The sequence below is a fragment of the Gordionus sp. m RMFG-2023 genome, chromosome 2, assembly GCF_954871325.1.
Source record: "Gordionus sp. m RMFG-2023 chromosome 2, tfGorSpeb1-WG-v2, whole genome shotgun sequence".
NCBI lineage: Eukaryota > Metazoa > Nematomorpha > Gordioida > Chordodea > Parachordodidae > Gordionus > Gordionus sp. m RMFG-2023.
This window is the reverse complement of record NC_088776.1, coordinates 8956535-8979092: the sequence shown is the minus strand read 5'-3', so window position 1 is coordinate 8979092 and position 22558 is coordinate 8956535. Positions and strand designations below refer to the sequence as shown.

General features: G+C 26.0%; 1 protein-coding gene across 1 annotated transcript; it reads right to left on the bottom strand.

The window, feature by feature from the left end:
- Positions 1–51: 51 nt before the first annotated feature.
- Positions 52–17000, bottom strand: LOC135924053 (large ribosomal subunit protein uL3m-like). Its single transcript, XM_065459101.1, has 10 exons — positions 16963–17000; positions 16779–16920; positions 16647–16735; positions 8898–8988; positions 8722–8850; positions 6840–7006; positions 6012–6138; positions 3894–3971; positions 1176–1301; positions 52–177 (listed from the first exon to the last, which is right to left on the bottom strand). The coding sequence occupies exons 1-10, from the start codon at positions 16998–17000 to the stop codon at positions 61–63; spliced, it is 1104 nt and encodes a 367-aa protein (XP_065315173.1). The 3' UTR covers positions 52–60.
- Positions 17001–22558: the final 5558 nt, after the last annotated feature.

Genomic DNA, 22558 nt, shown 5'->3' with positions numbered 1-22558 from the left:
AGCACTCTTAAAACTTCTATATAAGAACTAGTCATTAATAAATTTATATAAATGCGAAATTTATGATTTAAAATTTATGGATGAATCATCGAAATCAAATAAATCAGGATGTATAATCTCTTCCGGAAGATTTGTGTTTGCATCCTCAGGATAAAATGTTGGGAAAGGAGGAGCATCCTATTATAAAGAAAATATAGTTTGAAGCTTAAAATTATAAATAGCTCAAAAAAAACTAATTTGTAAAATTATCTTAAGAAATCATAATTTTATAAGGGTATGGTATTTCATAGTTATAACCACTAATGTAAAAGCCGAAACCCTTCCCGGGAATTTCGGGTATATTCACGAAAATGAAATTTAAAATTTCCGAGAATATTTTAAATATTCCTAATATTTGAATATCATTGAAAAAAAATTCAAAATATTGGCAGGTATTAAATAAAAGTTTATGCATAAAAAATTAATATACTACAGTTTAAGACTACTTTTTGGTTTTCATTCTATATCTAACTATTCATTCTAGGTTTGAAAAATTGAATATGATTCTTTGATTTTTAGGTAATTTGAAACATTTTTACAAAGTTCCTCAATATTCCCAGGGCGGGAATTTTGATTTCGAAATCCCAGAAATTTTATATTGGTAGTTATAACTATAGCTTTGCATTAGGTCAGATCTAATCTGATGAAAAATTTTTTTTTTGATAAATACCAACTTTTATTTTATAAATAAATATGAGTCCGATTTGATCCAAAAAAATATATATTGGACTGTAAAAAAAAGAGTAAGTCATTTCAAAGAAAGCGGAAAAATTATAAGCTCTGGGAGATATTATAAAAAAATTTGATGATATCTTCATTAGGAAAACAAAATAATTTGATGCTATCTTCATTAGGAAAACAAAATAATTTTAAATTTTCAATATCATCCAGCCCAATAATCCTAGCCGGGTTCGAGCATATTTTTGTCAGAACAATCCGAGTTAGATCAAATAGGTGCTGTCTATGCGGGGCTCAATTTATAACATGAAATTATTTTACTCTATTTTTTTAAATCGCTCCTTAAATGAAAGGGGCATTGTTCATAATCGTGTAAAAAATCAAATTATAGTGAAAATTATTTGTAACTTCTTTTTTATCGTGTAAAAAATCAAATTATAGTGAAAATTATTTGTAACTTCTTTTTGGCGAGGTGACTTGAGGTATATTCTAGTGTCAAAAACTTTAACAAAAGAGTTAATGGGACCAGGAACAGCGAATCCATGGATGTACATTACATTGTGTTTCGTGTTTATTCTCCAAATCTTTATTTTGCATATTATCAGTAAAATTTAGTTAGGCTATATGACAGTAAAATATAGTTGAGTAATTACTAAATTTTCAGTCGTTTAAGCCAATTTTTAGCTGGCTAAACCAAGTTTTTAGCTGAAAACTATCATGCCTCGGATTTTTTTTAAAAAAAGATAGTAGCTCAAATTAAAGAAACTAATATAAATTATAATTAACCGATTTTCCCCAGCAAACGCCTGAAGGTTGAGTCTACACAGCTAAACAAAATTAAAGTAGAACTACACTATTACTTTATCTTAAAAATTTAACGCCCTATCTTTTAAAAAGGAAAATGAATTGTTCCGTTCTTTTAATAAACAAGAGGTGTTTCCATGTCAAATCGGCTAGATTTTAAGAAATCCTATACCACGCCACATCCCCTTAGCGCCAATGAACTAGGTAGTTAAATGTAAGCCACAAAATATTTTTTGACCTATTTTCTATTGTGATAGTTATTTCTGCTCAAAATTATAAACTAAAATAATAAAAAATATATAAATTACATGATTTTTTACGGTTTAATAAAAATCTTAAATGAGCAGTTTAAGATTTTTTACCCAAAAAAATCTTAGAACAACAAAATTGGAATTTTTTTTAAAGAAAATCAAAAAAAATTGTGATTTCATCATGAATAAATTTTTTTAAGCATAAAATTCACAAACTATTATAAAAGATTTTTTACAAAAAATTGGAATTCTAGGTAAAATTTGATCAAAAATCATGCTTTTGAGCTTTCTCAAAAAAATCACCCAAGATTATAATCTTTTTTTTGAGCACTAGATCTTGCGAGTGTCTATCTTTATAGGCATAATTATGATTATATAAAAACATGTCTCTAAAAGAAGAAACAATAAGGAACTTAATATCAGAAGGAGTAGCTTTTTAAAATGTCATAATTGTATCTTATGTAATACGATTATGAATTATGTGACAAATGTTTAAATTTTTTGTTTGTTTTTGTATTAAATAAAATATCTGAAAATATTAGTTTTTTTAAAAAAATAAACAAATTCCCTTCAAGATTTATGAATAGATATTTATTATTAGATTTTCTAGAAGTCCAACTCCAGGTCTTTAATGTTTAATCGTATATTTTATGTATTATTTTATTTTTGAATTAAAAAATAATAATGATAGTTTTTATTTACCAAATTAATCAATTAAAAATAAAAAATTTTTCTAAATTAAATAGCCAAATAATTTTTTTTAAAAATTACCAACTAATCTAAGATGGTCATTCAATGATGAATCATAAAAAAATACGCAATACTTGAACTTGAAGCCAAAGATTATAAGTTTTGCCTTTGTATATTTTCAATTGGTGTTAAAGATGCTATATTTTATAAAGGTCATCGATTTAATATAATATTATTTGATTATAGAGAGGCTATATAATACTTAATATAAATTATAGAGGGAATAAAATATATATTCCAAATATGGAATTAGTAGCAAAATTTAGTTAGTGTGAAATTTCATTTCATAAAAAAAACTCTAAATCTATTGGTAGGCTATCAAGTCAAAAGAAATGTCATTGTACAATATATGAATGAGAAAATCAACTTCGATTATTCTTTAATCCTGAATTTTTATAGAAAATACTTTGGAATCAACATTACATACTTTTATGACTTATAATCTGTTTATTTTAAATCTGAAATGATTTTATACTGTAAAACGTCAGCTTCCGTTACAGAAATTTGACCATTTAGCTTTGTAAATCTGGATAAAAAAGTACTGAGAGAATTTATTCAATATAGCTAAATCATTGCTGCTATATGTCTATAAAAATGAATATGATATTGACAACGTACAAAACTCTTATTTTCCTTGTTAACAAATTCAAGCAGATAATACTTTTTTGGAGAAATCCTCGTTTAGTTTTGGCATAGTAAATAGGTTAATAATTTAAAATATTTATTTTGATATATTTAATATTTCAAAATTATTGTAAATAATTTGGTATTTTGTCAAAAGTTTTTTAAAAAAATAAAAAGAATTGAATTGATTGAATTTTTTTTCAATAAAATGAAAATAGATATGACACTTTTGAACATCTTAAAAGAGGACGTCTGATAATCCTGAGTAACTGTTTTGTGGTGGTGAATTATTTTAAAATAGGGTTATAAAGCTAGCCTTTCTAGGTATTTTATTCATTTATCTGAATGTGATTGGGCATTAAACTTCTTCTTAGCCTATGTATTATTTTGTTCATTAAATTTGGCAAATGATATGTAATGGAAATATATCAGGCTCAAATATTGATGTTTAAAAAAAAAAGCCCAAAATTTTGGATAATTTAAAAAAAAATGCCCAAAATTTTGGATAATTAAAAAAAATTGAATTTTTTTTAAAGGTTCTTAAATACTTAATTTGAGATTTTGTCAAAATAAGTAAGTGCTTGATAGAGGCCATTTGGAAGCGAATTCGAGGTGAATATAAAAATACAGCATATTTCATATACATCGCCGCGAATTTGCACTAACTTTGAATGCAGGGTAAAATACTGGTCGATTTTACATGGAATTACTCGTAACTCTAATATCAATAAATAAAAGTAAAATAACCCTGAGTCCTCGAGTACATCTACGGCGTCCTCCCATTAAACCAGCCATCTTTGTGCCTTTGTGAACCGTTCCTGGAGACTAAAAAATTTTTTTTATTGAAAAATGACATAATATTTATAATAATGATATATGAATAGACCTATGCACCCGATACTATCAGTCGGAGGTCTTTAAAATAAACAACAAAAGCGGCAAGCGGCAATATTTTCGCTGCTGTTTACCAACGTTCGTTTACTTTTTTGTTCATATAATATCTATTTTAATTGTAGTTTGGAAATCCATTACAAATCTTGAAATTGAAGCAAGAACCCATTTTAAAAAATTACAGGAACCAGTTTGAACTGGTTCTAGCAACAAAATGTGATTCAACTTAAGTTTGGAAACAGAACCTGTCAAATTCATAAAAGATTTTTTTATATTTTATTCACCTTTTCTATTTACTTAAAAAAAAATCTTCTTTTTTAAAAACATTAATTTAATTGAGTTCTTATTTAGCACAAAAGTTTTTAACTTAACTTTGTCTTCTTCAACCACAAATACCGAGCGGGAATTTTATTATTTAATAAGGGATAAAAATTTTATCGGTTATCCAATGTATCTCCTCAATTTAAAAAAAATTATTACAAAATTTAACAATTTTTTAGTTATTGAAAATTTTACTCAAAAACAAAAGATAAATATTCGCGCATTTATATAAATCTTAATATTTTGTTTCCGAAGTGGTAAACTTCACGCATCGTCACTGATAAAGTACTAATATATTTATGAATAATTTAATTTTAATTTTAAAAGTAGAGTAAAGTCGTCACCTTTCAAAAAAAATAAATAGCGCGCTATCACTAAAGTTATAAAAAAAATTATAACAACACCATAATAATTTTGTATAATTATTTTTAATAAGATTTAATTATTATGTGGGTATCGGTTAAAATTGAAATTATCGACCAATACTACCATAGTATCGATATCAGTATCTCTCATAAATTTGGCATTTTGGAGTAAAATAAAACTCAGTATTTAATTTTAATTGTTCTCCTATTAATTTATAAAATATCTAAGATATTCGCAGCACAAAGAAGATTCTTATAAAATAAACTATTCATTTACAAATAATATATAAATTCAAAAAAAATGGCTGTATATTTTTATGGTAATTTGCAATCGCAAGATCAAAAAGTTTATGATATTCGGAAAGAAAGCGAATCGAACTTCCCAAGCTTGCCAATGTTAGTCTACAACAAACTTTGTGTACGAGCTACTATCACATTTATTGGATTCATATAGAAAGCATGAATCGGAAAAAATCAGACTTTACTGATACTTTGGCTTTCATGTGGATTTTATCCCGATTTCCTGTCATATACATATATATGAACTCTACCGATTCCTATGTATTGCCCCATTTATTTTATAAACTCTCATTTTAAACTTAAATTTCATTCCAAGGTATTTATCAGATATCGATCGCTGAATTATTATCATAAATGATAAAATTGAATTTGAATTAATTATTTTATTAAAAACTCCCTTAAAAAAAATTAATCTACGATTTCGAAATGAATAAATTAATCCCCCTCCTCCACTGTTATTGAAAGGGGCTATTATAATGGTTATTTTAAAAACAAAGAAATGGTAAATGGAGTTGACGCTCCATGAATTAATGCTGTAATAATCAACAAATTTATCCAAGCGTTTTAACCTAAAAAATTGACTTATACCTTTAGGTTAAGCCTAAAAAATTGTGATTTTTTATGGCTAAGCTGTTTTGAGTAAAGGTGAGTTATTTATCAACTCTACCACCATGCGCCGATAATATTTCGAATAAATGCTTAGCTGGGCAATAAAAGTATTTTGGCATAGGTCTAGATTAAAATAATGTTTTTTAAAAGAGTGAAATAATTGAAATCAACTTATAAAAATTCGTTCGAGTAACGAATTTAAGACTTAATTTTAAAAAGTAATGTGCATTACCATAAAAATATGCATGTAATGTAATCTTAGGAATTCCTTAGCGACCAAAAATATGATTAGAAGGTCATTATGCAAAGGTATAGAAAAAATATCATAAAAAAAAATTCCCTTTTGGTTATTACCCATTTAAAAAAAATATATATAAACTTTTCTATCGCCCCTCTTCCCGCCACCAAAAGAACCGGGTCTTCTATGAGATTTGGTATTGCCGTGCGCAGCTGGGCCACCTTTAAATCCCCACCTTTTCATCACGCCTTGAAATCCGTGCTCTATTCTGTATCACGAACAATTCGACGCATTTAAAAGAAAATAATTTTTCAAATAAAATAAAAGTAAAATTTCTGCCTGAAAAAAAGGTGTCAAAAGCACATTACTCCTTCATATGTGAAAAAGACGGTTTTGTAAAATCTTAACTTTCGCCCACTTCAAGAGGTAGCAAAACTTTCCGCCTAAAAAATTGGCTTAAACCTCTACGTTAAACTCAACTTTAAAGATTGAAACAAAATTTTAGGGATAAAAACATGGCTGAGTGATGTTTAAATTGTCAGGTAATAGAAACACTAAATGTCAGTCATCCTTTAATTCTGTCTTACATTTTAAGTGCTTATATTAAGATTTCCATGAGTTAATTATTTTTAAAAAATTGTTAAATTAAAATTTCTTTCATAAAGACAATGACTTCTTATATCAAGTAAAGGGTTGATTCTAAAAGTGTATATTTTTTATACTATAATTATTTAGAAAATATGTTTTTGAAATATTCTTATGGAAAGAATAAATATTACCATGCCAACAGCCATGCATTTGATATACAAGTTATATAACGCAAAAAATATGTTAAGCTTGTAAAAAATCAATTGTTGCAATACAATAATATGTAATCCAAAAATTTCGACAATAAAGACTTATTCATTTATATAATATTCTATTCATCAATTACATAATAATAAATTTAAGCATGTAATTCAAAATTACGTTTTAGCTTCGCAATCAACGTAATGACCCACTTTGAAATGATTGACATTCAGTGGGGTGCCGGGTTGTATTGCTGCTTGAGGGGAAACAATGAACCGGGTTAATTTGGCCTTGGGAGCACTTGTTAAGCCTGAAGGTTCGAATAAACCATTATAGGCAGGGCTAAACTAAATGATATATATTATGAGAAAAATACAAAACAAATCTAATATTTGCATTATTCGTTATAGATTCGAATTATGTACGACTACGAATAATAATAAACATTATTTGAGTTTATTCGTCGAATATTCGATTCGAAAATTAAATTCTTTAAAAATATTTTCAAAAATCGATTATTAAAATTTTAAAAAGTGATTTAATAGATGTGGAAAAAAGTTTTCAAAAAACAGCAAAGTTCTGCAAAATAATTTCAAAATATCAAAATAATTTCGAAAAATTTGGAATAGTACTAATAATTTGGATTAATACGATCGAATAATATAGTGTTTGCAACGGTCCAATCCTGTCCGGTCCTTATTTTCTAAAATGAGATCGAGCCGATGGACTGTTAAGTCAAGTGAGACCAGAGCCAGACCGTATAACCATCGGTCCAGTTCGGTCCTATCTAAAAAATATATTTTTATTAAGCTATAAAAGATTTATTCTGCTATTAAAAATGAAAAGTGTTAAATTACCAATATTTTAATTATATCATCAAATTATTTTTATATTATAACAAGTGCCCAATATTAAGAATATTAAATAAATACATTTTGATATGTATATATATGCGATAGATATTTGGTTATGAAATAAAACTGACTTATATATAAATATTCTAATTAACTACTAAAAAATCAAAAATTATTCCATTTTTTTATCCATAATTCAAGTGTCATTAGAGATTGAACCATCTTTGGATTTATTATTTCGCTTTTTTGTTATTTTATCACTAGCTTTAGAAAAGATCCGCTCATGCTACTGATGTAGCCTGCCGTGGGAGATAGTCCATTGATATTTTGGCTAGAATTAGAAATCGATAATGATTCCCTTCCCACCAATCTAGTATGTTGGAATTAATTGATAAAATATCAGGTAAATCGTTTTGTATTTTATTTATATCATCTTTCTCTGATGTCCCAGTTTCCATGAGCCGATCCCTGGTTATTCTTTCCCTCTTTGAGCTCTCATTTTGATATATATATATATGCATAATTTACTTGTGCTTGAAGAATTGGGAAATATCTGTAGACATAATTTAGATGTTTTCCTACCATTATCCTTTTTAAAAAACTTATATAATTATTTAACATCTTTCAAATTTGAATTTGGTCGATTTTTACATTTACATCTATAATCATTATTTCACCATCTGAAGGGGGTGGCGGTTCAATATTATTATCAACTTCCATGATTTCAATTTCAATTTCTAAAAATATAATACTACCTACCCTACTAAATTAAATTACTTGACGAATGAATATAATGAAACGGAATAATTTAAAATATAAACGATGAATGAGATTTATAAAGTGTTAGGCATTAAATAATCATGTTTTATGTGTTCTACATTTACATTAACTAAAAAGCAATTCATAGTAAACTTTTATCTCCTTTAATCAGTCTTCGGTCGGACCGTCCCGTCGGACCCAAGAGTCAGATGAGACCAAACTGGGCCGGACAGTCGGTCCGACCGACTTCTGCAAACACTAGAATAATAGATATAAAAATTTATTCGACAGATAATATATTCTCTTTATATTATTATTGAATTTTGGAATCGAATAATTGTTTTAGTTATAGCCCAGATCATAAATAAATATTAGAAATACTTTTTTAAATATAAAAGCATTTTGAAATGGCTTAGAATATTTTTATAAATATTGTTTTTTTCAAATACCATTCTAGGATCAGAAGTTTGAGTCCCAACTACTAAAGACCCAAATTTACCCTTCCAGTAATCTTTGCAAGAATGGGATTGTGCTAAGACGTCAGGAGGTTGGTAATTTATAACATGATTATCGTGTACCTAATAATGATGTAATATTAATTCATATTTTTTTAACAAAATTGTACTTGCAGTAGTGTAACATACACCTTTGTTCCATTTTTTAACCATTGGGGAAATTGTCCAATCTTTTTAGCAATAACACCAGAACGTTTTACTCTGATAATTCATTAAAGTGAATGTTTAAAAAAAATATCTTATCAGCAATTGATGTGAATCACATACGGGTCATTCCATGTCAAATCAATCACTTTTCGGCCGACCCCTTTCGATTTTGATGAAAAATCGTAAGCTGGTTATATATGTTCCCATTAGATTAGAAATAAAATTTTAGCGGATGAGCAACTATATTAGCGGAGATATTCGGGGTTAAAGGTCTAAACGTCTTTTTTTGCTTTTTACTGATGTTAAATAACTAGTTTTTAATTTTAAACTAAATATGATCAAATATTGAATATAATATCAATAGCTAAGTTAATAATTTATGATTATGGCAAAAACATCAAAATTAATTTTTGATAAAATATGGGTCATCTTATGGTCAGTTGAAAACTTGAAATTAATATTTCGAAATGTATATGATCTCCGATTTTTAATTTTTTTAAGAAATATTATCCGCTTACTATTTTTTTAATAATTTCTTCAACAATTAGCATGGCTGGATATTTATTTTAAAAAATATTGCGATTTTTATACTTTAAAAAAAATAGATGGCGCTATATATAATAGTTTTAATATGTTAAAATTCATTTTTTTATTGATTAAAAATATTTTAATGTATATATATCATACTAAATCGATTACAATGTCCATTATATATATTTATTTGTAATTCAGATCATAAATTTTTAAAATCTTCACAAATTTAGCCTAATTAAGATAGTTTATAAATTAATTAAATCTTACTTCATCTAAAGGAACACAAAGCCTGGCTAGCTTGTGAGATTTCTTCAGGAGATAATATATATGTTCGACCGGTGGGAGTAGAAGGATTGACCAGCGAAAGAATATGAGATTTAGGTAACACTAAAATATCATCTTTCAGGGGAAATTTAAATGAGGCTGAAGGTCCACAAGGGTGTAAAAATCGGATTTTTACTTCTTCATTTGTATCATATTTATCGATTGTATATCCTAACCACCATTTATCATCATATACACATGTTACATATCCATTAATATTTTTAAATATAATTTTTACATTTAAAAACGAAACTTGTTTTATATTATATTTTTTAGAATTTGAATATATTTTGGTTTTTAGTCTATTTTGATAAATGGGAATAACCCCGTGAATTTTTAAGGTCCCATGTATGGGCAGCGCAGAATTAAATCTTTTGCGAAGGGCTAATTCCCCTTCGATATATTCTTGATTGGATATATATTCAAATTGAATTCCATTAATATTTTCTTTAGCATAATTATATAATTCTAATGGGGTTAGGATTTGATTTTTATTTGGCCTTTGAAGACTAGCTCTGGCAACTAATCCTTTGACAGTTCCCCCGATACCGTCACATGCATTTTTGCCGTGAGCAGTGGCAAAGAAATGCTTTTCGGCAGGAATATTAAAATCATATTTATGAAGGCATATGTTCAGAAAATTTTTGCGATTCTTGTATTGAGACGCGGCTCCATCTGAAAAATATATTATTTTTTCTGGTTTAGAATTAAATTTGGCTGTTAAGAAATTAAGAAATTTTTTTTGGTAAAGGTGGACTGCACTAGTATTATGGTTTAATGATTCGGATATAATAACAAAATTTATATTTTTTAAATCTTCTCCAGATTTATAATATGCTACAAATAGATGTATAGTGGCATGCACGTTGTTCCAATGAAATCCCTGAACTTCATCTTGTAAAATGAAGGAATAATTTTCAGAATAATCTAGAATTGTTAAAAATTCCCCATCTTTTAAATTTTCTTTGGAATTCTTCAAAAATAAACTTTGTTGTTTAGCTATAAACGAGTGACGCAGTAAAATTTGAACTTTTTCTAATAAATAATCGATGAAATCATCAACGGACTTTATAATAGTTTCAAGATTTGTTCTATCCACCGTGATCCATTGTTTAAACGTGACATATTCTATACGATTTCTTTGAAACAATTGGTATAATTGTCCCTTAAGAGATTCTATACCAGGGCATTGATCACAATTTGTTAAATAACATTTTGGCTGAGATGGATTACAAATAATTTGCGCCATTAGATAGTTGTAAGAATTTATACAGTAATCTTCTCCTGCTGTAATTTCAGCTATTACATTTGTCATTAATTTCACATTCTGATGAATAGCGCAGACACAAACAGTGTGTGTGCCACTAGCTCCAACTAAAATACAGTTTTTTGGTCTAAGTTCGGCAAATTTAGAGAATCCAATTGATATATTTGGGTATTCTTCCTTAAACATCTTGAATATTTCTTTAAGATTATTTAATATAAGTCTTTTTTGAACTGGTTCTTTCTCGCCTTTAACAGATACACAATCTTTTATTCCTGGCATGAGTCGGCTTATTTCATCAGAACTATAAAAATCCTTGACGAGTTTAAATGTTTTTTCGTTTAGTGTCTTTCCTGCCTTATGTTTTGGAAATGAAAGAATTCCACTTTCTTTTACCATCATTTTAGATTTTCTTGCCATGTATGATGTTACGTTGAATTCCTTTTGAATTTTATTTACACTCCATCCTTGAGGCAAAATTGTAAGAATTTGATATTGTTGATTTCCATGTCAAATGAGCAAAAAAATCAAGATTTTCGGCCGACCCCTTTCAATTTCGATAAAAAGTTGTAGACTGGTTATATATGTTCCCATTAGATTATAAACAAAATTTTAGCGCATTAGCAACTATATTAGCCGAGATAATCGGGGTTAAAGGTCCAAAAAACGTCTTTTTTTGCTTTTTACTGATGTCAAATAATTAGTTTTTAATTTAAAACTAAATATGATCAAATATTGAATCTAATATCATATCAATAGCTAAGTTAATAATTTATGATTATGACGAAAACATCAAAATTAATTTTTTATAAAATATGGGTCATCTTATGGTCAGTTGAAAACTTGAAATTAATATTTCGAAATGTATATGATCTCCGATTTTTATTTTTTTTAAGAAATATTATCCGTTTACTATTTTTTTAATAATTTCTTCAACAATTAGCATGGCTGGATATTTATTTTAAAAAATATTACGATTTTTATACTTTAAAAAAATAGATGGCGCTATATATAATAGTTTTAATATGTTAAAATTTATTTTTTTATTGATTAAAAATATTTTAATGTATAATATATCATAAAATTAGATTATATAACTTTGTAAACCTTATTCCCTTGAGATATTCTCAGGATAAAAATTTTTAATAATTTTTTTAATATTTCAATGTAAATTAAAAATAATTAAAAAATCCGACTAACATGCGAACAAAAAAGCAGGATTAAAGGAGTGCAGGAAAATTATTAAGGGAAAAATCGAAAATCATATAATTACTCGGCCTACCCCCCATCCCCCCCCTCCAGACTAAGTCATACCCATCAAGACCAAGAATGTTATAAAATTGTCATTAACCAGAAAATTTCAAAGATTTTTAAAAAAATTTTAAGCGATATAATTAACAAAAAATTAACTAGTTATAAAATTTTGGGTATCAAATGAATTTGAGCATTCTCTATAAAATTTTTGATCAAAGTCTTTGAATTTTGAGCATATGTTTAACACTGAAAAAATTAATAAAAGTAAGTCAGCTGTTTTTATCTTTTCTTAAAATTATTAAAAATAAACTGATTAGCAAAATTAATTAGCGAATTTAATCGATAAATCACAGTTGCTAAAAATACAAATTGATTTCTTTAATATTTTTTCACAAACACCGATTCATATCTTTTACATATAAATATTTTTACTTGTCGTTTAAAAATAAATAAATTTTTTTAAATGAAACCCTTAAAAGATAAGATAAAATGTTGCAATCCACTGAATAAAGTTAATCATAAAAATTTTAAAAAAAATTTAAGATCAGTTCTTCCATGGATGCTTAATATAAATAATCATTTATATCTTCAACAAAAAATATGTAATTCGTGCCGATACCAGTTAAGTAAAATTGGTCCACATATTCCCGAAGAATTTATATCCCCAATAACCCATAATCAGGATGCTTTTGAATCGATTAATGAAACATTACACAATATTGGAGAATCACCAATTAAAAGAAAACGTTTAATGGAGAAAAAATATCCTAAAAATAAAATTCAAAAGATTGAAAAAGCAATAAAGAGTAAGGTTTTAGAAATATCTGATTCCGAGATTGATAGTCCAATGAAAGAGGAAATTCTTATTATATTAAAGGATAAACAACACTGTTATATTCTAATTTTATTTTTAAATTCACATAGATCTGCATTATTATTATGAGTTATCGTCAACTAACTTTTATTATCCATGGTTGTTATTATGTTGGTTAGAACATCCCATGTTAAATTTTTAATAGCTAGTGATTTTGCTACAATATTGATGTTTTTTTATGTCGGCAGGGCAGTTCCCCAAAAATGACAATAATTAATTCATTACCTGTTTGTTTTGCTTCTTCCAAAAAAATAATTATCAGGTTAAAAGAAAACAGCTTTATGAATGGGTTAAAATCCAAAAAAAAACAAACGGTTAATGAATCAATAATTGATTTTATAGTTTAATTAAAAAACATCAAAAATTTGTGATTTTGAAAAACAAGTAAATATCAAGTTAAGAGCAATAACCACAGAAAACATAAATCAAATTAACAAGTCATAATAAAAAAATCGAGAAAATTTTAAAGGACAAAAGCTTGATGGTGGCCACGAGAAAATTATGTGAAGGGCGATGTGTAGATTCAAATTCTGATATGTTACAAAAGGATATTTTATCAAATGTATATCTGTCGAAGAGGCGTTGTTATAAAATACAAAGAGTGGAGGTAGGAGCCCAGGAATATGGGAGAATAATATTGAAATAAAATAGTAAATACTGGAGTCGTTGTATCGTTACTAAATATTCAAAAGTTGAATTTTTTACCCCAAACCCATTTAATTAAAATAAATATATTAAAAAATCTTATAAAAATTTTGTAATAAATATATTGGGTAAAGTTATTTTAACTATAAATTATATTTACTTCTATTTTTTAGAGGGAAAAATATTAAAAGGTAATATAAGACAAAAAATCATATAAATTATCGGGTGACTTATTTAATGCAAACCTTAGTAGAATCACATAATCTTCAAGAAAAAAAATGGGATTCTTAGGCCACATCCTGAACCATTATCTTGGAATAAAATAGAGAATCAATTAAATTAGTATAAAAATAGTTGAAAGAATATACTTTTCCTGTATAGCCAAACTCATATTTATTATCTTAAAAAAGTTATGACTACAGAATCTGTGATGATTTTCCCCAAACGATCAAGGCTAAATAGGCAACAGACCTTATCCTATACCACGGATTAATTAGTGTTGTAAACGAACGCGTTCATACGAAGTTCGTTTTGAAAGGCGTTCCTTTTATTTTTGACGAACTTTGAACGTGAACGCGTTCCTTTATTATGACGAACGCGTTCGAATTTAACGTTCGATAAATTTTAAAAATACTTTTTATTATTATTCATTTGAAAAATTTAATATTTATGAATTTTTTTAAAAAGTATTATATATATTTTTTTAATCGCGGCTGTGTATTTCCTTTTCACATTTTAATTTTATTAACACATAGTTTTTTAATTTGAATATTATTGTTCATATTTTAATTATATTAATAATCAAGGATATTATTGTTTAATCCTCATCATCTGATTCTGAAAATCCAAAATCAGATGAATTATCATTACCATGGCCAAATATGATAAATGTTTTATAGTAACATCCTATATTGAAGGAACTAATTCAATGCTTACCAAGTGTAAAATGTGGCCAAAAAGTATTATATTGTCAAAATCTTCAGGTTCCAATTTAAAACGACATTTGATTGTAATATTAATTATTTTATTTTATATAATTTAACTAAGTAAAATCATTAAATTTGAAGAAAAAATGCATTTGGCTTACTTGACCCCAACAATAACGATAGTTATTTTAAAATTAAAAAAATTAGTGGCCTCAAATATGGTCAACCATTGATGCCATATTAAATGGGATTAATAAAAGGTATTAAACCTATCACTCTCAATTAATTACATATATATATTTTTTTTAAAGATTTGAACATATATATGAAGATCAATATATTCTTTCTGCAATTATACATCCAGTATTCAAGCTTCAATAATCGATAAAACTTCTACAGAACGAACCTATTAAAAACCTATAGCGTTATTGAAAAGAATGTTTTGAAAACATAGAAATGATGAGGAAGTAGAGAATGGATTGGAGGATAACTTATCTCAATTTTTTGAAGCAAATAACAAAACTATAAATGTTTTAATAAATTCCCCACGTTAAAAGGGTTATTTATTAAGTATAACACCGCAATCCCCTCATCTACTCTTAAGCGCTTTTTAGTATAGCTAATGCCGTATTAACTGCTAAGCATTCCTGTCTATCAGATAAAGATTTTGAAAAATATTGTTATTAAAAATTAATAAGAAAATTTTTTTATAAATAAAAATATCTTATTGATATATTATATTGAATATAATTATATTATCAAAATAAAAATATAACATTTTTTAATATGACTATGTGTTAATAAATATAAGACATTTATTTATATTAGATTAAATTTAAAAAAAAAATTATCATAAAATTTTGAACGGTTCATGAAAGTGAAAGCGTTCTTGAAAGTGAACGCGTTCCTTATTTTTGAAAGTGAACTTGAACGCGTTCGATTTTTGTCAATGAACGTTGAACGTGTTCTTTTTTAGAAATGTTAACAGCACTACCATGGATCGATGAACTACTATAAAATATTGGAAGAGGATCGTATTTCACAATTTTCGATCTATGATCAAATCCAATTAGAGGAAGAATCAAAATAAAATATTGAACTACCGTTCAGAGTCATTTTGGCCTCACTATTTTTAATAGTGATGTAAATTCACTATATAAAGGTCCACCTAGGATAGCATTTATATGGATGATATAATAGCAAGTGAATTAACTTTAGAAGAGCACAAAGCATGTATAAATTAACATTATTAAGGAACAGTGGAATCAAATAAAATTTTGACAAATGCAAATTTTTATCACTGAAGAGATATAATTTTTTTAAACCGACAATTAATTTTTTTTAAAAGATACGTTACCCTTTCCCATATTAAATATTTGGATACAATCAGTCCTACAAACAAAATGGAAATTTAAAGCTTTTTAGGAATAATTAATATTACCATAAATATAAATCTTTTAATTTAAATAAATAGAATAATTAAAAATATAATCCTACCCAATCATTGGCACCATTGAATATGTTTTTAGCACCACACAAGTGGGTTAAGTACTTAATGTTACTGTTTTTGGATCAGAATTATAAAAGAATTGTTAAAAATAAATTAAATCATAATATTATATTTTTTTAACCTTTTATATATTATATTTATTTGGAAAAAATAAAGTAACATTTTTTGGAAAGTAATGAGTAAGGTTATTCATAAAAAAAGATACAAAGGTAAGATGAGGACAGCTACACATAATACCCAAATTGGCAAAAATAATTTTCTAGGCCAGACAAATTGTCTAAATAATATTAAAAAGTCAGAACAAGGTTTTGATAGTTTTATTGATAAGCTGATAATTAGGCAAATTTATGCTATTTCACTTCATAAAAACATTATCATTACCCTGGAAACCATTCCCCTTTTGCCCATGGTGTTTCTTTAAGAGGGCTAAGATCATTAGTATTAGTAGAATTTAAATTTTCAACCAATTTCTAATAATAAATTATATCATATGCTATTAATCACGATAGTTACATTTAAAAATTCACTATTTTCTGGGGTCAAATCACGATCTACTACTTTAGTTATAGGGTTTATCCTCAAATCTTTCAAACGAGGCCTATAAGGAAAAGTCCTCTTTTTCAATGAACGGTTAATATTTGTTATAAGATTGGAACTAAGATAAAGAATTATTAATTATATATTATAAATCGTAAACCTTATACATAAAAGAGTGCGAGAAAAATTTAAATTCATGATTTTAAAACCTAACCAAAATGAGATGTCTCTTGCTAAATGTTACCTCATTCGACAAATATCTCGATGTATATTTAATTTAATTATTATGAAAGATCCTTTGATCTATAACATTCATAAGACGTTTGATAAAATTAACAAATAAATATATCAATTATCAGAAATGACACGTCATACATATATAGTTAATTGTTGCAATTGCTAGGCTATAGTCATTTATTAATAATTTTTATTTTAAAAGGTCTTTGGCACAAATGATAATCAAGGGAATACAGAATTCACTTATTGTATTGGACTATATTCAACATGATCTTAACAAGTTTTTCGATTCCGAACTAATTAGGATTACCATTAAAGGAGTAAAATCTTAGCTTTCCCAAGCTTGATTATATCTGACAGGTTTGTTAATCAATCTTTTAAAATCAACATGTCACATATATAATAACATGGATGTTTATATTTCAATGGAATTTTTCTGTAATTAGATTACTTATTTTATCTAGGAAATAAATAGGCCCTTTTTAAGTTTATTAATAAGTTATTTTTTAAATGATCAAAAATAACTAAAATAATTTCATAATTTTTATCTGGCTAACTCAATATTTAGACAGAAAAATATTGCCTAGGCCTTTAGATTTCGCTAATAGATGTCCAAACCTTTGTTATCAAAAAAGATTTCTTATTAATTCAATATATAAAAAAATTTATATATCATATTATTTATAAAATTTATAAATTCATAATAATTTATAAGTATTGATAAAAATTTGTAAATAATAAAGAAATTTCAATTTATCATACTAAAAATAAATGTATTCTAAAAGATATTTACTATTTTATATCTATATATAAAATATTCTTTACTTTATTTATCCCAATTATAATTATTATTATTTAATAATGATGAAACCCAACCCAACAATCTAAAATAAATTATTAACAGGATACTTATAGTTTTATTTTATTATAAAATAAAAAAATATTAAAGTAAGATTTTGAAACTGATATTACACATATTTATTGAAGATAGGATGTTACTTATAAGTATTTATTATATTTGGGGCATAGTAATGTTGTATTATTCTGAATTATATAAAAATGATGAAATAACAACGTCCATGCTTAAGCCATTATATTTAATAAAATAATAAATTTCAAATTAATATACTAAACCATCGAACATAATATTCAGATGTGATGTAGGAAACAACTGATTAAAAAATTTGAATTAAAATTTTTTTCAAATAAACAAATTCGTTTAAGAACAACGCATTCGATTACAATTTTAGATATAACCTTTGCTATAAAATTCCTTTATATTTGGGTCGAGATAAAAGTTTTGCTAAATCTATTGATAAAAAAATTTTGCATAAATATGAATTGCATTTTGCATCCTTATTTTTGTTGCAAGTTGAAATTTAATATGAACATGAGTTGAAGATGCCAAATTAATTTATCAAATAATAATCAAAATCATTCTAAAAAACATAAATAAACTAAAACGTAAATGTATATAATCAACTAAAAATATATAAAACAAACTATTATATAAAAAGTTCCATTTCTTCTTTTTCTTTACATATTCGATCTCTATATTTATACTACTAAAATTTACATCGATAATTATTTTATATAATTATCCTTTAATTTGCTTATAATTTAAACCTTTCAATTACCTTTACAATTTAAACATTCTTTGCAAATTTTATATTCAAATTAACTTTTTCTTTAAATTTATAATTAACTTAATACACGTATTCGACAATTTTTAAAGAAAAATAAGAGCAAAAACGATAAAAAAAAATTTGCAATATATATATTATGAGGTAAGTAGTGATATTAAACGGCTCGTTTTGAGTCCGTTCTTTAAAACGGCTAACTCAATATTTTAGCCAGAAAAATAATGCTATACCCTCAAGATTTCGTTAATATATTTCTGCATTTTTGTTCCTTCTAAAAGCAAAATCTTCAGACTTGCGTAGTATTTTTCTGGATAAAATATTGAATTAGCAGTTTTTAAAAATCGGCTCAAGACGAGCCGTTTAATAACACTAGTAAGGAGGAATAAGATAGATTAGGAAATGTTTCAAAAAAGCATTTATACTTACCTCTTAGAATCTTGAATAAAGTTTTTTAAATTAAAGAGAGGAACTTAATTTTCTCCCAGTTATTTAGAGAAAATTACCTGCCAAATAAATTCAATAATTTTATGGATTGGGGAAAGGAATTCCACAAAAAAGGAAGAATATGGGTAAAAAGATGGAGGAATTTTCTAGATACATATATATATATATTTATCTTTTTGACCTTTCAAAGTTTCAATAGGTCCGAGTCCCATATTGAAAAAAATAAGGTAGCACCTGAAACGTCCTACATGAGCATTTGGCATCGTATTGACATTCCAGGTGCTTGCCATTCTCGTTCAAAAGTCTAAGGCAAACTATTAGGAAGAATGGCTCATATCAATTATAGCTGATGAACCTATTAAGATAGTTGTGCTACAAAAGCGGCCAATAATTTCAAGAGGAACGTGCTTACCAAATTATCTGCTTGCTAGATGCAGCACACCTCTATCAATAGAAGGAATATCATAATTTATCAAAAAAAATATCAAAATTATAAAAAATTTAATATGCGATTTATTTTATACTAAACTAACTGTATAATTTCCGTAAAATGTATGTTTGCTAATTCTATTAGTTAACATTCAAATATTTAAGTATATTATATGCATTACAGTAGTGATTTAATTCTTAGCGAGCAATCATATTTTATTTCAACTATTTGACATTATTTGATCTCTAATATTTTAACATTATTTGATCAAATTCTTATCTGCATGAATGAAATGAATAATATTTGCATAATATATTATTAAAATTATACAAATTGGAGATCTGCAAGGCCTTTTTGGTCAGTTAACAATTTTGGAACAATTATTTTTTTTAATTTGCTTGGCTTGGCATGGACATTTTAATATTGACTTTTTTTGTTAGATTATCTTTATATATTTTTTTAAACTTTACGATTGATTATTTATTTTTAATGATTCAAAATATAATAATAATAATTTGGTATTAAGTTAATAAGTTAATTCGAAACGGGGATTGAAAAGTGGTTTCAGGAGCAATTGTATCATGCAATTTGTTCAAATGATAAGTGTAAAGAATTTTGTTTGAATGATCTTCCATGGAAGTTAAATAATATATACTAAATTTTATTTATTTAGGATAAATCGAAATTCAATGGATACTCAATATCGATAATAATCATTTCATACTTACACAAAGGAATTTAAACTTAAATCAGCCACGCTCCCACCTTTAAGGTAATTAAATTATACTGAAGCTCTCGGCATTGTTAAAGTAGCACGCTACTAAATAGCGATGGCGGTTGCTCGCTACTTCAATTTTATATAATAAATACACATAAAAATTATTATAATATATAAATAATTAATTCTTAAATCATAAACTTAATATCTAATTTAATTTTGAAATTTATATTTAAAAATGTGCATTATAAACCTAGTTTTCAAAATAATTTAAAATGTCGACAATAGAGATTGATATTGAAGATAATTTTTATAAAGATCATATTGATAAAGTAATTTCCCTGAAAAATGATGAAAAGATGAAATTTCCCTTTGAATTTGCAAAATAATTTAATCTCGATAAAAAAAATTAACACAAGGTATAAATTTCATTGTAAGAAATACCGGAAGGTTATATCATCGAACAAAACTACCAGTTTCAACGAGGAAACATTTAAAAGTAATATTTAAACAAATTCGGTTTTAAATTGCTCAAAACAAAAAAAATTGGGAATTTCGCTTATAATAAATTTTTAAAGTAAATTTAAAATAAATATTAATAGATGTTAGGGAAGTAGGCACTTGTATTTAAATTGAGTTTTATAAAAATAATCGCTAAAATGATAAAATTATAATCCATATTCCCAAATATTGTTTCCAATTCGGGGAACAATGATAATATTTTCTTCATTATAGCGATTTTTGAAAAACTCAATTTAAACACAAGTGCTCTTCCTACCATCTATTAATATTATTTTCAATATTACTTTTAAAATTCTAGGAGATATAAGCAAGATTCGCAATTTATAGTGATTTGGAATATGTAGCCCGGACTTTAAAATAAAATTTGAATCAAAGATGTATCTATTATAATTTTGAGATAGATGAATTTATAAGTTAATTTTCAAGCTTAATCCAAACATGGTATGTTTCATCTGGTAATATATTATTCAAGAAATATTAAAAATTACAATATTTGATTTTATCATCAGATTCATCCATCTAATGATAATATTTTATAAATTATTATCTGGATGTTAAACATGCTTTAAATTAACCACTCATCTATATATAAATTTCATCAAAACATACTAAAAAATAATTATTTCAATCCTTTCACATTTTAACTAATTTTGAGAGGAATTGGTTTAATATATAAAAGTTAAAGAGTGGTGGCATAGCAAGTTGGCATACATAGCCATCTATCTCCCCTATATATTTTTTATTCTAACTATTACTATTATAATTTAAACTGACCATAGCCAGATCAAAAACGCCACCTATTTTTAGATGATTTTTTAAATTTTAGACATATTTTTTAAGATCTAAAAATAATATTTTTGATGATTTTTTTATATAAAAAATAGGAATATTTAATTTAATACTGCATTGTGTGCTAGCGTTGAACGATTATTTGGCCATAGTTTATACTTTCTGATCGTTACTCTAGACTTGGGGATGAGAGTTTGGAAGCGTTACAATTATTGTGATACAATAAAAAATAAATTATACATATATATTTGAAATTTTAGTTATATTTTTTATTTGTGGAAATTGAGATACATAAAAAATATTTTTAAAAAAGTTCTAAAGTAGCATAAAAATAACTAGCTAACTTTTTTTTGTATATAATAGTGATCTACCTTTTGAAAAGGTAGTGGTAGCAGTAGCTAGCTATTTTTTGTAAAATGGTGGTAGCAAGAATGCACTATTATAAAGGTAGCTTTTAACAAAAACTGGTTCGTGGTTATAGACTTTTGTTTCCCCAACTCTTTTTTCTTAGCCTATGGAGATTTAAATAACAGTTTTTGGGCTGTTATGTGTTTAAGTTTGTGCAGATCACCCAAAAACGTGTGAAGGGTTCCTCATTTTTTTCTCTCTCAAAATTAATATCCAGTTTGATGGAATATGAGAAAACCTAACATAGCTCTGTTGCTTCTCAACACTAGAGGGATTAGCATCACATAATTATAATATTTGGTGAATAAAAATTGAAAAGAAAAATTCAAAAAAGTGCAGGCATATTAAATAAAATTGCATTAAAAATTTCAAAATTAAACTACTTTCAAAATAACCAATCAATTTTATGGTAATAATAAAATTCTTGTCCTTCATAAGTGGGTGAATTGGGCTAATAATAATTGAGAATTAGAATAAAATCAACCTGAATATTTTTAGGGCCAGCATGAGTGAACAGGCTAATAAAAAAAATATACCCCATATTGACCTCTAATTTGTGTTTATA

Coding starts and splice junctions, on each gene's coding strand:
- LOC135924053 (XM_065459101.1), bottom strand. CDS start 17,000: ATGAATTTAAATTTTTCTCGCACTCTTTTATGTATAAG. Junction 7,007..8,721: donor AAACTTCTGATCCTAGAATG/GTATTTGAAAAA, acceptor TATATCATTTAG/TTTAGCCCTGCCTATAATGG. Junction 178..1,175: donor AGTCACCTCGCCAAAAAGAA/GTTACAAATAAT, acceptor TCTTTATAATAG/GATGCTCCTCCTTTCCCAAC.